Below are 13,854 nucleotides of genomic sequence, written 5' to 3'. Positions count from 1 at the left end.
ATAGATACAACAGTTACACTGCTACACTTCTACAACTGGGCAGAACATTACATTTCTAATTTAAAATCTAATTTAAAATAATTGAATGTGCTCTTAGTAATGAATAACTAAAGAATAGTTATTAAAGTTATTAATAGTTATTAAAAAATACCTTCCAGTGTTCTGTTAAAATAAACCCACAGTGGACTCGTTTGCTAAGTGAACCTTCTCTTTTCTCTTTTTCATGTAAATACAAAGCAATAGACTCTCATGACGTCTCACTAGCTTTGACAAAAGCCTTGAATAAATCATACGGTATTGCCTTATAAAGTATTTATGCAGTGCTTATGAATGTGTTATGAAGGTCCTCTTTATATAATGTTACCATAATTTTAGATTGTCATTTACGGGACATGTCTGCATCCAAACCTGTACCTTCACTAACTATGCCACAGATCAGGTATTTGTTTATACTTATTTGTTGATCAAAACAAATGTATTAATCTTCTTGGCCATGATACATAAAGTATTTATTAGTCTGATATATTGCCTGTAAGCACTAATGCTTTACTTGAGTGTTTCACAAATAGGAGCTGTCCTGCTGAGTTTATTTAGGGAAGCTCACAGGCACAAAAAAGAAAAAGCTAAGGGATTTCAGATCAGTGCCCAGAATAGGAAGTTTGGTCCTATTTTGCACTCTGAGCATAGCTGAGCAAGACCTTATATTCCCTCTCATCATCTCTCTCTGTTATGGTTTTTGTTGTTGTTGCTTCAATTATATTCTGCACTTACTGCTCGCTGTGGCAGAATGCACATCCAGCAGAAAGCTGTGCTCTCTTTATTTCATGTAAAAAATAAATAAATAAATAAAAAAGCATTCGCCTTTGCCTCTGTACTCCAGTGAGATAAGAGCCCCGCACTCCTCTAATCAGTGTAATTGGGTTACACTGCAGTTATGGAGAACTTTGGGCCTATCATGCTCAAGGAAAATGTCAATATTGTCCCATTAATATTCCATCAGCTGGCAGCGTGTCTGAAGAGTGATGGCTTTAGCATGGTATCAGACTCCCCTGGTGGCAGTGGCCCATTTCTCTCTGGCATTGAGCAGTTTACTTTTAATTTCAGGGTAAAGGGATGACAAAAGGATTTCCATTGATTACCATCAGGCATAAATGTCTGTGCCAGCTTAATCCTGCTTTAATGCTTAGTGAAGATCAACACAGTAGGGTAGAGAGGAGAATAAAAACAGCACTGGGAGACAGGGAGCCATGTGCTCAGTGTAGCTTTCAAATCAAGCGTGCCTTACGTGTTGGCCACATAGATGTTGAATAGGTTCTCTGTGCCATCTGTCAGAGTGAAAAGAGGGGAGAAATGCCTTGTTAAAGCTGATGTAACAACATGATAAAAAAAAGACTTATGAGCAGTGTATGTCTGTGACTGTGTGTCTTTGTGTGACTGTATGTGTCTTTGTGTGACTGTGTGTGTCTTTGTGTGACTGTGTCTGTTTCTGTGATTGGCCTCTGTGTGTATATGAAATTGTGTATGATTATAGAAGCCCACTTTGCACCTGCTCCCTAGCACATGCACACACTTAAATGTACACTTGTATAGACACAAATGGGCAGGAACACACACACACACACACACACACACACACACACACAAATGCACCGTTTTCCTCAGTGCAGTGAGAACAGGTGTGATGTGTTTGGAATTTAAAGCAGGCTGTAGAACTCAGCTTGCCTGATTATCTGTCTGGGAAATTTTAACATTTGACCAAAAAGCACTGCATTGCAGATTCATCACTTTTTGTTCCCCGTCATTTTCCTCCTGTGGACTACAAGGTTATATTCTAACATAATACATTTTTTTTTTTCAATTGCACCTGTGTTCCTGTAATGTCCCACATTATTTTTTTCCCACACCAAACGCAACATTTCAAATAGGCTTGTTTAGCATGTTTACAGCAGCTCTTGTAAATTCTGTTCTCCTAATGAAACACCTAGTTGCAGCGAGACATAACATTTTCTACAAGTGCTGGTTTAAAATATCATCCTAGTTTAGTAAAGAGCTGTGCTGCTGTAAAAAGGTGTTTTATGAATTAAAGGGCAAACATTGTGACAGTTTCTGTGCCGGCATGACAGCAACTGTTTGACTCAGAAATCTACTGCTGATACTGCTGCTTGTATTGCTACTATACTACTACTGCTGATACTGCTACTATACTGCTACTGCTACTATACTACTACTGCTCATGCTGCTACTATACTACTACTGCTCATACTGCTACTATACTACTACTGCTCATACTGCTGATACTGCTACTATACTGCTACTGCTACTATACTACTACTGCTCATGCTGCTACTATACTACTACTGCTCATGCTGCTACTATACTACTACTGCTCATACTGCCACTATACTACTACTGCTCATACTGCTGATACTGCTACTATACTGCTACTGCTACTATACTACTACTGCTCATGCTGCTACTATACTACTACTGCTCATACTGCCACTATACTACTACTGCTCATACTGCTGATACTGCTACTATACTGCTACTGCTACTATACTACTACTGCTCATACTGCTACTATACTACTACTGCTCATACTGCTACTATACTACTACTGCTCATACTGATCATACTGCTACTATACTACTACTGATCATACTGCTACTATACTACTACTGATCATACTGCTACTATACTACTACTGCTCATACTGCTACTATACTACTACTGCTCATACTGATCATACTGCTACTATACTGCTACTGCTGATACTGCTACTATACTACTACTGCTCATACTGCTGATACTGCTACTATACTGCTACTGCTACTATACTACTACTGATCATACTGCTACTATAGTACTACTGATCATACTGCTACTATACTGCTACTGCTGATACTGCTACTATACTACTACTGCTCATACTGCTACTCATATGACTACTGCTGATACTGATCATACTGCTACTATACTACTACTGCTCATACTGCTACTATACTACTACTGATCATACTGCTACTATACTACTACTGCTAATACTGATCATACTGCTACTATACTACTACTGCTAATACTGATCATACTGCTACTATACTACTACTGCTGATACTGATCATACTGCTACTATACTACTTACTGATCATACTGCCACTATAGTACTACTGCTGATACTGATCATACTGCCACTATAGTACTACTGCTGATGCTGCTACTGTTGCTACCACTGCACATACTGCTGTTATACTACTACTGCTTATACTACTTTATTTATACTCCTGTTACTGCTACTATACTCTTGCTGATACTGCTGATACTGTTATTCTACTACTACTGCTGTTCATACTGCTACATACTTCAACTGCTAATACTGATAATGCTGCTGCTGATACTGATAGCATAATACTACTGCTCATACTGCTGCTATATTCTAGTGCTTATACTGCTACTACTACTGCTGATACTGCTACAATACTTCTATGTTTATATTACTGCCACCATACTACAACTAATGATGGCGCTCGTGGTACTGTTACTGCATGTTTTTTTACATTGCACTTCTGCCATATGACTGACTTACTAGATAGCGTATTCAGGCATTTCTCATAATGCAGGCCTGGAGTGTATAGAGTAAGTTAGATAGCGATAAGTGATATCTGTCATATAAGAAATCTGTCATCTAAAAAGAGGTGATTTCGGCTTGGTGGTGAAAAACACAGTTTAAAAAAATTCATGGATTATACCTTTAAAGGACTAAGGCCAATTTTAAGACACACAATGTTTAGTTAGTCCCCATAGGGTCACACTGTTGTGTTCTACTTTTATCTCCACTACTGACAATCCCATCTATCTTCCCATCTTAGTAAAGCTGCTAAGTAGGCTAAGCATAATGACCTGGGGCTCTTCCTGTCTGTGGCCCCCAAAGTAATGGAGGAAGAAGTGACACTCACTGACAGTGTATACAGTGCTGCAGAATATAAAGATATAAAAAAAATGCTATTTTTTATTTTTATCTTGAAAATACACGTAGAGTGAGGAAGAATACAATGAGCACATCATGCAACGGCATCCGATACAGTGAAGAGAAAAAAGTTGTTTTCCTATTTAGTTTGTGTTCTATGTTTCCAATACACATAAGCTGTATTGTTAGAAAATATCAGATAATTGACAGTGAAGGACAGATTGAATTGCTTCAGTCAGCACATTGGAAAAGGATATTTGTGCCCAACAAATTGTCCTTCTGTGAAGCAAAATAAAGCTGCCCTTGGTTAGACTGCTTCTTATCAGATTGAACTTTTATAGAACCAGATAACTGGTTTAAAAAAAAATGAAATAACAGCGCACTGTAAACAAGGAGGATGTTTCTGCTGTATTTCCAAACAAATAGTTCATTAACGTTGCTATGAAATTCATGCTATGAGAATTGTATCTGTGATTAATAGATAGACAGACAGACAGACAGACAGACAGACAGACAGATAGACAGATAGATAGATAGATAGATAGATAGATAGATAGATAGATAGATAGATAGATAGATAGATAGATAGATAGATAGATAGATAGATAGATAATTTGTATATTATACTGAAATTTAAATTGAACAGTGTGAATTGTCAGTCCATGAATAGGATATGCCCAAAATGATGGGTAATTAGTTCAACTCACATTGGGGACTTTTCCAGATCACATTAGGATGCAGACATGGCAAACTCTGGAGATTAAACCCTGCAGTAATGATGCCTTAGAGACTAATGATGGCAGTGCTTTCTCTCTTCCAATTTTTCTGTCCCCAGACCTTTTTGTAGTGCTTGATGTATTCCTCTAACAGCCAAAAGGTTTGTGTAGGTATCACGCTCCTGCCAGCTACCAGTAGCTCACTCAGCATCCCCCAGTCTCCCAACTACATGCTGACTTCTCACTCAGTCACTTCCACTAATCATACATACAGCTCCTGTGACCCTGTACTCTCTTGTTGCAGCACCAAATTGAAATGGGACTGAATGTATTCTTATTTGTGCATCTTATTAAAGACAGACACTGATTGAAACCTCATTTAAATATAGTTGTCAGTTTCGGTTGGATAAATCGCAGTTTAGGGACCAATAAAAGGTCCAACACAGGAAGAGAAGGAGAGGCAGGTAGAGATTACTACTGACATGTAATGAAAATAATAGTGCAGAGAAAAGTTCACCAGTATGACTCATAGCTTTTATCCTCAGACGTTCTCTCATATCTGCCTCATCAGTATAAAGACCCAGACCTGACTTTTTCCTGCCGCAGAGAATGTTTTGAAGATCACACAGTGCAAAAGAATTCTTTGGTTGTGAGTCTTTATAATGCAAGATGCTGACCAGTTCCAGATTTTGTAAAGGTCTGTTAGGGTCAGATTTTTATTTAGTTTTTTTTTTTTTTTTAATAAATCTTCAAGCATAATGTGACCACAGCTGTGACACTTCACAAGTCAACAAAAAGATGATGCTACTGGATGACATGAAACCGTGGCCACTGTTTAAAATTAATTAAATAACTCTGTCAGTCTAGATTAAGGAAAGGTGTACAAGACAGTAGTGAGATCAGCTCTGCTGTTTAGGTTAGAGAGCGTAACAGTGAGGAAAAGACATGAGGCAGAGATGGAGGTAGCAGAGATGAGGATGTTGAGGTTCTCAACATTTAGGAGTGACGAGGATGGACAGGAATAGGAATGAGTACATCAGAGGGACAGCTCAGGTTGGCTGTTTTGGGGACAAGGTCAAAGAGGCCAGATTGAGATGGTTTGGACAAGGGATGTACCGATACCACTTTTTCTCTTCCGATCCGATACCAGCGTTTGCCAGTATCGGCCGATACCGATCCGATATCTGTGTTCTTTTCTACCTTTACATTAAACTAAAGAATGTATACAACTCGCTTAGTTATTAAGATTTATTTGTTTCTGGCACAAAAAAAAAAAAAAGAAATACAAAAATGTCATTATTACTGGATGAAAAATGAAAACACAAGAAACCTTAAAGAAAGTATTAATGCAGTAGCAAACAGTACTTTTAACAGGTAGTGGTATAACAATCTAAACCGTATATACTGCAATTATTAAATTCAATTATTTTCTGAAGAAAAGGCAATATTTTAAAGTGAATCTTATATTAGAACTCTTGAAACACAATGCAAAGTGCATTAAACAGTAAACCTTGCACCCAAATGAGCGACATGTTTAACGCACTGAGGTAAACGGAAAGGGCGCCTGCTAAACTTGCCTGTCTGTCGCAGGCGGTTGTGCAACATATTTCCTATAAAATTTATTATATTTATTTACATTAATGTAATTTAATATATAAGTGTATTTTTCTTATAAGTTCAAGCAATAGTCTATGATGTTTGCTGTTCATTAATCAACCACCACGGGCATGGGCGTCGGAAGTTATATAAAAAGTGGGCGTGTCCTGTCCCACACACATATAATGGATCGATACCGATCCAAAATATCGGACCGGTACATCCCTAGTTTGGACATGAGAGGAGGAGATGGTTATATCGGTAGAAGGATGTTGGAGATGGAGCTGCCAGGTAAGAGGTCAAGAGGAAGGCCGTACTGTAGAGGAGATATATCGATCTGTTGAAAGTGGACATGAAGGTAACTGGTACAGTATAAGAAAAGAGGATGCTGAGCATAGAGTTGGGTGGAAACAGATGATTTGCTGTGGTGACCCCTAATGGGAAAAGATGAAAGTAAAAGAAGAAGTCAGTCTGGATGATGATCATCATGCACATGCTCATGCTGTACTGTATGTATAACTGACAGGACAGCTACGAATACAGGAGTTTGTTATAGAATGCAGTGAAGAACAGTGTGACAAGTAATAGCCTCGAAATACTACTTACAATAATAATAATAATAATAATAATAATAATAATAATAATAATAATACATATTTTTTTATTATTATTATTATTATTACAAATCATAATCAGGCCTCCACCTTGTGTGTGTGGAGTTTGCATGTTCTCCCTGTGCCTCGGGGGTTTCCTCATGGTACTCCGGTTTCCTGCCCCAGTCCAAAGACATGCATGGCAGGTTGATTGGCATCTCTGGAAAATTGTCCGTAGTGTATGATTGTGTGAGTGAATGAGAGTGTGCGTGTGCCCTGTGATGGGTTGGCACTCTGTCCAGGGTGTATCCTGCCTTGATGCCCAATGACACCGGAAATAGTCACAGGCTCCCTGTGACCCGAGGTAGTTCGGATAAAGCGGTAGAAAATGAATGAATGAATGAATGAATGATTTAATTTTCCCCATAAACATTTTTTTGTTTCTAAGAATGCTGATGAACACCATTAGCTCTAGACACCATCTTTCTTCTGACAGTCTGAGTCATTCATATTCTATCCAGCATTTTACTCAGATCTTTACCTACACAACCTTCTAAAACCAAATGATAAACAAAATCCTTTTCCCTGGATATACACATGTAAACCAAAGTATAAACAGAGAAGAAAACACACTAAAAATCATCATCCTGGTAGACTGGTTCTTGGAGTATAGAATGTAAAGGTAATTTACTAAATGGAGGCTGAAACTGAGGTGATTTATTCAAAATATGACACTGGTAATATCATCATAACATAGCCGAGTGTAAAAGGAAACGATGCAGGGGCATTAGATAAATCAGCCTAGCACTGTGGCTTTATGTGCCTCGCACTCTGCTGCTATGATGTGTGATATGATGCGTATTAATATATTTATTTTTACTGTTTGTTGTTTGATCGAGTCTGTTTTTCACTGTTATTGCTGAATTCACCTCCTCCGGAACAATGTCGACTTTCCAACTAACGAAGCAAACCTAGGAAGTCGATGTTAGTTTTCAGATTCACCCTTGCTGCACAGTTTTCTTGTCGAAACCAATCGGTCATCAAAAGTCTTGTGTAAGGTCTCATTACAGCTCATTACAGCATTACATCGCAAACTGTCCATGTGGTGTAGTTATGAGCTCCAGCATAGCTCCGTGAGATAAAATATGACGTATGTAATGGTAGAGTAATTGAATATCTCAATATTATGATGCTTGCTGGCATTTCGATCACTGCAATATTACATTCTTCCACCACTGTTCCATGTTTTTGTTTCTCGTGTCTAGCTGAGTGCGGCTCATCTGTCTTCAACAATGAAGGGATTCTCTTGTCACCAAATTACCCGATGAACTACGACAACAACCACGAGTGCATCTACAGTATCCAAGTTCAGGCTGGAAAAGGAATCAACATATCGGCCAGAACCTTTCATTTGGCCCAGGGGGACATCTTGAAGGTAATTCCATTTTCTCTGCACAGTTCTTACCCAGGAAAGCCATTTATATGAGTATTCTCTGTAGCCATGGCATTAGCATACAGAATGCATCCATGTGGGGGTTGTATTCTAAAGCCCAGAAATTGACTTTACATTTTTATTATCTGTACCCACACAATGAGCATTAGATGACTGCAAGGACCTCGAGAGATTCTTAACATTTAGTCACTTCTGACTGCATACAAACTGAGTGGTTATAATCAAAGGAGAATTTTCAGAGTATCTATAATCATAAAAATAGTTAGAAATAAAAAGCCATTTCCTGGATTAACCTGACTAGCCTAATCATAGTGTTAATGGTGATTATTTATGTATTATTATTATTATTATTATTATTATTATTATTATTATTATATAAGGAAACAACCCTCTTGCTGTCGCAGAAGGTAGGCAGAAGTGGAAGCAAATGTCATGAGGGTTTGCACCGGCAGACTAATTGAAATTGTGAGGCAAGGTTGTAATCCATAATCATGCAAATGTTCAGGCGATGTGCAAATCTCAGAAACAAGACAAAATTTGGAAGAAAAAAAAAAGTGACAACATTCTAAAGCTCAAAACCAGAGAAGCAATACACAAAGATCGCCTTGGAATGTCAGGTACGATCACACTGAGTGAGTACTTCGCAACATAAGCATGGACCCTGAGTCATTAAATACTGTGTGAGGGGATTGTGTTATGTGTGTGTGAGTTATTAGACGTCAAGTGAGTGAGAATGTAACAAAGTCATGTTCGGTCTACGGAGGCCATGTTAGAAGGCCACGTTGTGCTCTCTGTGGGAGTGGGAGTGGACCAGACACTTGCATATGTAGTTCCATATTTTGTAGAATTACAGACAATCAAAACAAGACTGGCTGGAAAAATCAATGTAGTTTTGAGAATTACTTGGAAAGAAAACCATAAAAGTTGTGATTTATCCTTTTGCTATTCATCCCATCACCTCTAGATTAGCTTGGTGCATCTTGGCATCTTGGTTGCTTCTCTGACTAATGCCCTCTTTACCCACTTTCTAACTTCTGTTGTGTTAGTGTCTCCTTTAGTCAAAGTCCCAGTTATAACATACCAGTGCTGTATCCTTTCTATTTTCTTTTAATAATGGATTTAATGGTGCTCTGTTGGATATTATTAAATAACCAAACATTGATATGTCCAGAGCTTTTTCCCAGGCTTGTTTTAATAACTGCTTGATCTTCATGATGCTGTTTGTTTAGATATTTTCTCTAACAATCTCTGGGACCTTCCAGGAACAGAAGTACTTATACTGAGTACATTTGACATTGTACTGTAATTGTGCATAACTTCTTATGGTGACTGGTTTGCACCAGGACTAATATAGCTTCAAAGCAACAGGATGTGGGTGGAGACTTTTTTTTGAATACTTATAAAAGCCACTGTATTAGTGAAACAGTTGCCATATCTGTATGGGATGCTTAAGAAACAATTTCATCTCACTGTATACTTCATGTTGTATAAGGCTGTGGTGAATATCTGCTTGACTTAACATGAATGAAATTCTGATGTCCATTTGGTCTGAATCGCACTACTGCCTCGCTCAGCTTTCTTTTACGCTAAGTATTATTTTTCATTCCTTGTAGATCTATGATGGTAAAGACAACACAGCCCATATGCTGGGAGCCTTCACAGGTTCAGCAATGCTGGGCCTGACTCTTATCAGCACATCCAACCATCTGTGGCTGGAGTTTTACTCAGACACTGAAGCCACTGGAGAAGGATTCAAACTCGTCTACTCTAGTAAGATATCGACACACAGCACTTACACACACACACACACACACACACACACACACACACACAGCACAGAGCATGCAGCACAGCACAAGTGAGCTAGCACAGCTTTCATCTCTTTAATTAAAGCGTAATTAAATCACTTCTAATGATTCAACCTCTCAGGTGAGGTTTGTTTTAGTCTGTGTAAGAGTATTAAACATTGTTATTAAAACAGTAAGTGTAATGTAAGCACATATCATATGGGATGTGTTAGGTCAGTGATTAAGGTGTTGTACTACTGCTCTGATAGTTTTAGTTCAAATTCCAGGTCCACCAAGCTGCCACCACTGGGCCCTTAACCCTCAATTGCTCAGTTGTTTAAAAAATTATTATGAAATGTAAGTCGCTATGGATAAGGGCATCTGCCAAATGCCATAAATGTAAATATCATCATCTGTAATTTGGTTTAGTGGCTGATGTTTTAATTTTTTGTCTCCATTATTCTGCCCTTATCTTCTCTTGATGTTACATTTTTTCAAAAGTCTTCAAAGGTGCTACTGTATATAGATTATGCATATAATATCTCAGTGAATGCAATTACATGGACACAATAGTGCAAGAGTACAATATTGGAGTACAAGATTACTGCTGCGAGTTGTCATTTCTAATAAGTTGCTCAAAAGCTTGTGCTTACACAATTGCACTTGACTATATAGTGTACAGTAGGAAATGATTCAATCAGTTCAGTTCAGGGTCAGCCAGATGAGGGTGGGTTCCCTTTTGTCTGGTTCCTCTCAAGGATTCTTCATCATATCATCTCAGGGAGTTCTTCTATGCCACCGTTGAATCGGGCATACTAATATGTATACTATACATTCATTCATTCATTCATTCATTTTCTACCGCTTTATCCGAGTATACTATACATATTTTTTTAATTAAGTTTTACATCCCTATAACGCTGCTTTGTTGCTCTGTCCATTGTTACAAGCGAGAGAGTTATCGCTGAACAGAAATCTTCATCTTGCAGTTCAGCAAATTGACATATGTCTCTGAAATGATTAACAGTGTTTGTGTTATGTTATTGTAATGAACTCTCCGATATTATTTTACTCACTGAAAGCCCCTCCCCCTTTTCTCTGGCCAGCAAAGAAATTAAACTAATAGACTTACAGTAAAGCTTCATCCATACACCCCCTGAAGCACTGCTCATTATATATTGTAGTACTGTATATATATGTACTGCTGTATATAGTAGAGAATCTCTGCACAGAAAGGAAAAGAAAGCTGTAACTCTCTTTAACTGCCGCTACTGTGGTGGTATTGATAAGCGCTTGACCTTTATTGAAGAACAACATGTAACGTAGCGAATACAAAAGCCCACAGTGGGAAGTCACAGAAAAGAAGGGGACACTTGAAACTCATAAAGCTTTAGATAGCTCAGAGGGATTATGTATGAGTAGACCGTGAGAATAAACTTCCCTCTTCACTGACCTTGTCTTCGCCTTTTCAAAGGCAGCTGAGCAAGTATCCAGTTCACACTTGGCTAATACTATTGTGTCCATGGAATTCAGTGAGGTTTTGGTTGCAGAGAGGGAGAATGCATTAACCTGCTGGTGGGCTATCTTGTTTAAAATCAACTAAATCCCTGTCTGTCTGCAATTCCATTCCACCTGCAGGATTAGCCATTTGAGTGCATAATAAAGGTCAGATAGAGCCATGAGAAGGTGAAGCCACCGCAGTTCGCCCAGACGCTGTAATTTAGCCACCGAATGAAGACAGGGGAGTGAATGAAAATGAATTAAAATGGCTTCGTTTATGTAGTCAGGTCTTTTGTGCTACTAGGAACGCACTGTTAGACAATAGCCTGTAATCAACTCGTAATCAAGCCTGCTGGGCACAATGTGGTTATTTGGACTGCTTTTCCTCAATGCTCCCAGCACAGAGCTGTCACAGTCCACATGCGGCATCATTTTCAAATAAAGAAAGACTATCTAAGTCCTTATATGCAGTTAGGGTTCATTATTATGTCGAGTCAGTTAACTGATATCTGGATGCTATGTGACACAGCAGCTGCTTGTCACGGAGCCGTTTAAAAAAAACAACACATCAGTCAATAAGAATCGTAAGCAGAATTATTGTGTTATTATTTGGTTTATCAAACATGCAGCACAAGTGCCCGAGCTTTAACTTTTTTGTGTGTGTCTTTTGTGCTGTGAGAGTGTGATAGGAGTAATGATTATGGAAGTTAATAGGAAGTGTTGCACAGCAAGTGGGCCTACACTGTTCTAGATGCTGCAGCTCCATTAACCAAGCACTTAATCTTAATTGTTCTGCCTGCTTAGTGAGCGATTGGCTTTGCCCCGCACAACACAGTGAGATCTTAACACAAATTGTCTTCTATAATGATTACACTAATGACAGACCTCTTGAGCTCTGACGTCAGATAACGTGCTACCAGATTTCATTGATCATTATAACATCAGCTGAACGAAGGCAGGTTGTAAATGTTTTACACACCGATCTGAAATGCATTATACCTTTTGGTGTAATTAGAATAACTCCAGATTTTAACCTTGTCCTGCTGTGAGGTAACAAAGAATTACATTACAATCATATTATCATTTGTATTACAGATGAGTGAGAGTAAAATAAATACCCAAAGTGGAAAATATCCTCCTCATGGTAACTGCAGGGCCTGGACTATAGGAGAACAGGTCACAAATGTTCAGAAATATTCAATCTTAAGTTTGTCTAGTTGTCCCTTCTATTTTATTCAGTCTGCTACACTGAAGAAAAAAAAGTTGTTAAGATTAACTCGAGATTTTATTTGTCAAAGTTGGTCCCATTGTCCAAAGTTATCTCTTGTGATTTTTATAGTAATTCAAATGTAAAATTTATTTCAAATACACATTTTATCACTATTGTACACAATATGTGCAGCAAGTCGTTGGGGCAAGTCGTGGCTTAATGGTTAGAGAGTCTGACTCGTAATCCTAAAGTTGTGGACTGAGGTGCCCTTGAGCAAGGCACCGAACCCCCCAACTGCTCCCTGGGCGCCGCAGCATAAAAATGGCTGCCCACTGCTTCGGGTGTGTGTTCACGGTCTGTGTGTGTGTTCACTGCTGTGTGTGTGCACTTTGGATGGGTCAAATGCAGAGAACGAATTCTGAGTGTGGTTCACCGTACTTAGCCGTACTGTATGTCACATCATAAACATTATTGCTAGAATCTAAGCATCGTGTGTTTGGGACTCTAACTGGTGCCATGTTTTTTTTTCACCCCTCATATTACCAGTGCAATAGTTTTCACATTTTAACTTGTTTTCCTCAAAAATGCAAAATGAAAATCTGCTAAATGAATTCCTGTTCTACATGTACATATGTATTAAGATGAGTGTTTGTCTATAAAATACAGTGTATATATGCATCATATCATAACTAACTTTCCTCAATTTGGTCACATCTCTGGATACACCCACGGCTGCTGTCGCTCTCGTCACTGGAAGTCAGCAGCTCTAACTGAAAATAAACGGCCTCCTTGCACTTTGTGGCAGCTAGTCACTGTATGTGTGAACGTGCTTTAGTCATAGTGTCTCGGTTAGACAAAGGCGAATGAGGATCCAAATGCAGTTTGAACGTATTTAATCCAAAATCAAAAAACAGGCATGCAGGCAACACAGGGACCAGGAACAGAGACAAAGAAACAATTAACAGCAGGGGCAAGACAGCAGACAGAAACAGGGCAAACACAGACAGACAGACAGACTCATTACACATAGTGACT

The 13,854-nt window shown here is 38.6% G+C and overlaps 1 protein-coding gene across 4 annotated transcripts in view; it reads left to right on the top strand.

Annotated features, from left to right (window-relative positions):
* The window catches only part of csmd3b (CUB and Sushi multiple domains 3b), a 403,012-nt gene that overhangs the window by 270,897 nt on the left and 118,261 nt on the right, over positions 1 to 13,854 (top strand). For all 4 annotated transcript variants that reach the window (XM_047808110.1, XM_027175911.2, XM_047808109.1 and 1 more), the window contains 2 exons: positions 8,135 to 8,304; positions 9,936 to 10,092. In XM_047808110.1, the coding sequence (XP_047664066.1) occupies positions 8,135 to 8,304; positions 9,936 to 10,092 (327 nt within the window). The remainder of the gene's footprint in view (positions 1 to 8,134; positions 8,305 to 9,935; positions 10,093 to 13,854) is intronic.

This window comes from Tachysurus fulvidraco, chromosome 24 (genome assembly GCF_022655615.1).
Source record: "Tachysurus fulvidraco isolate hzauxx_2018 chromosome 24, HZAU_PFXX_2.0, whole genome shotgun sequence".
NCBI classification, from domain to species: Eukaryota; Metazoa; Chordata; class Actinopteri; order Siluriformes; family Bagridae; genus Tachysurus; species Tachysurus fulvidraco.
Note: the sequence above shows the minus strand (reverse complement) of the source record. Positions and strands in the feature narration are given on the sequence as shown.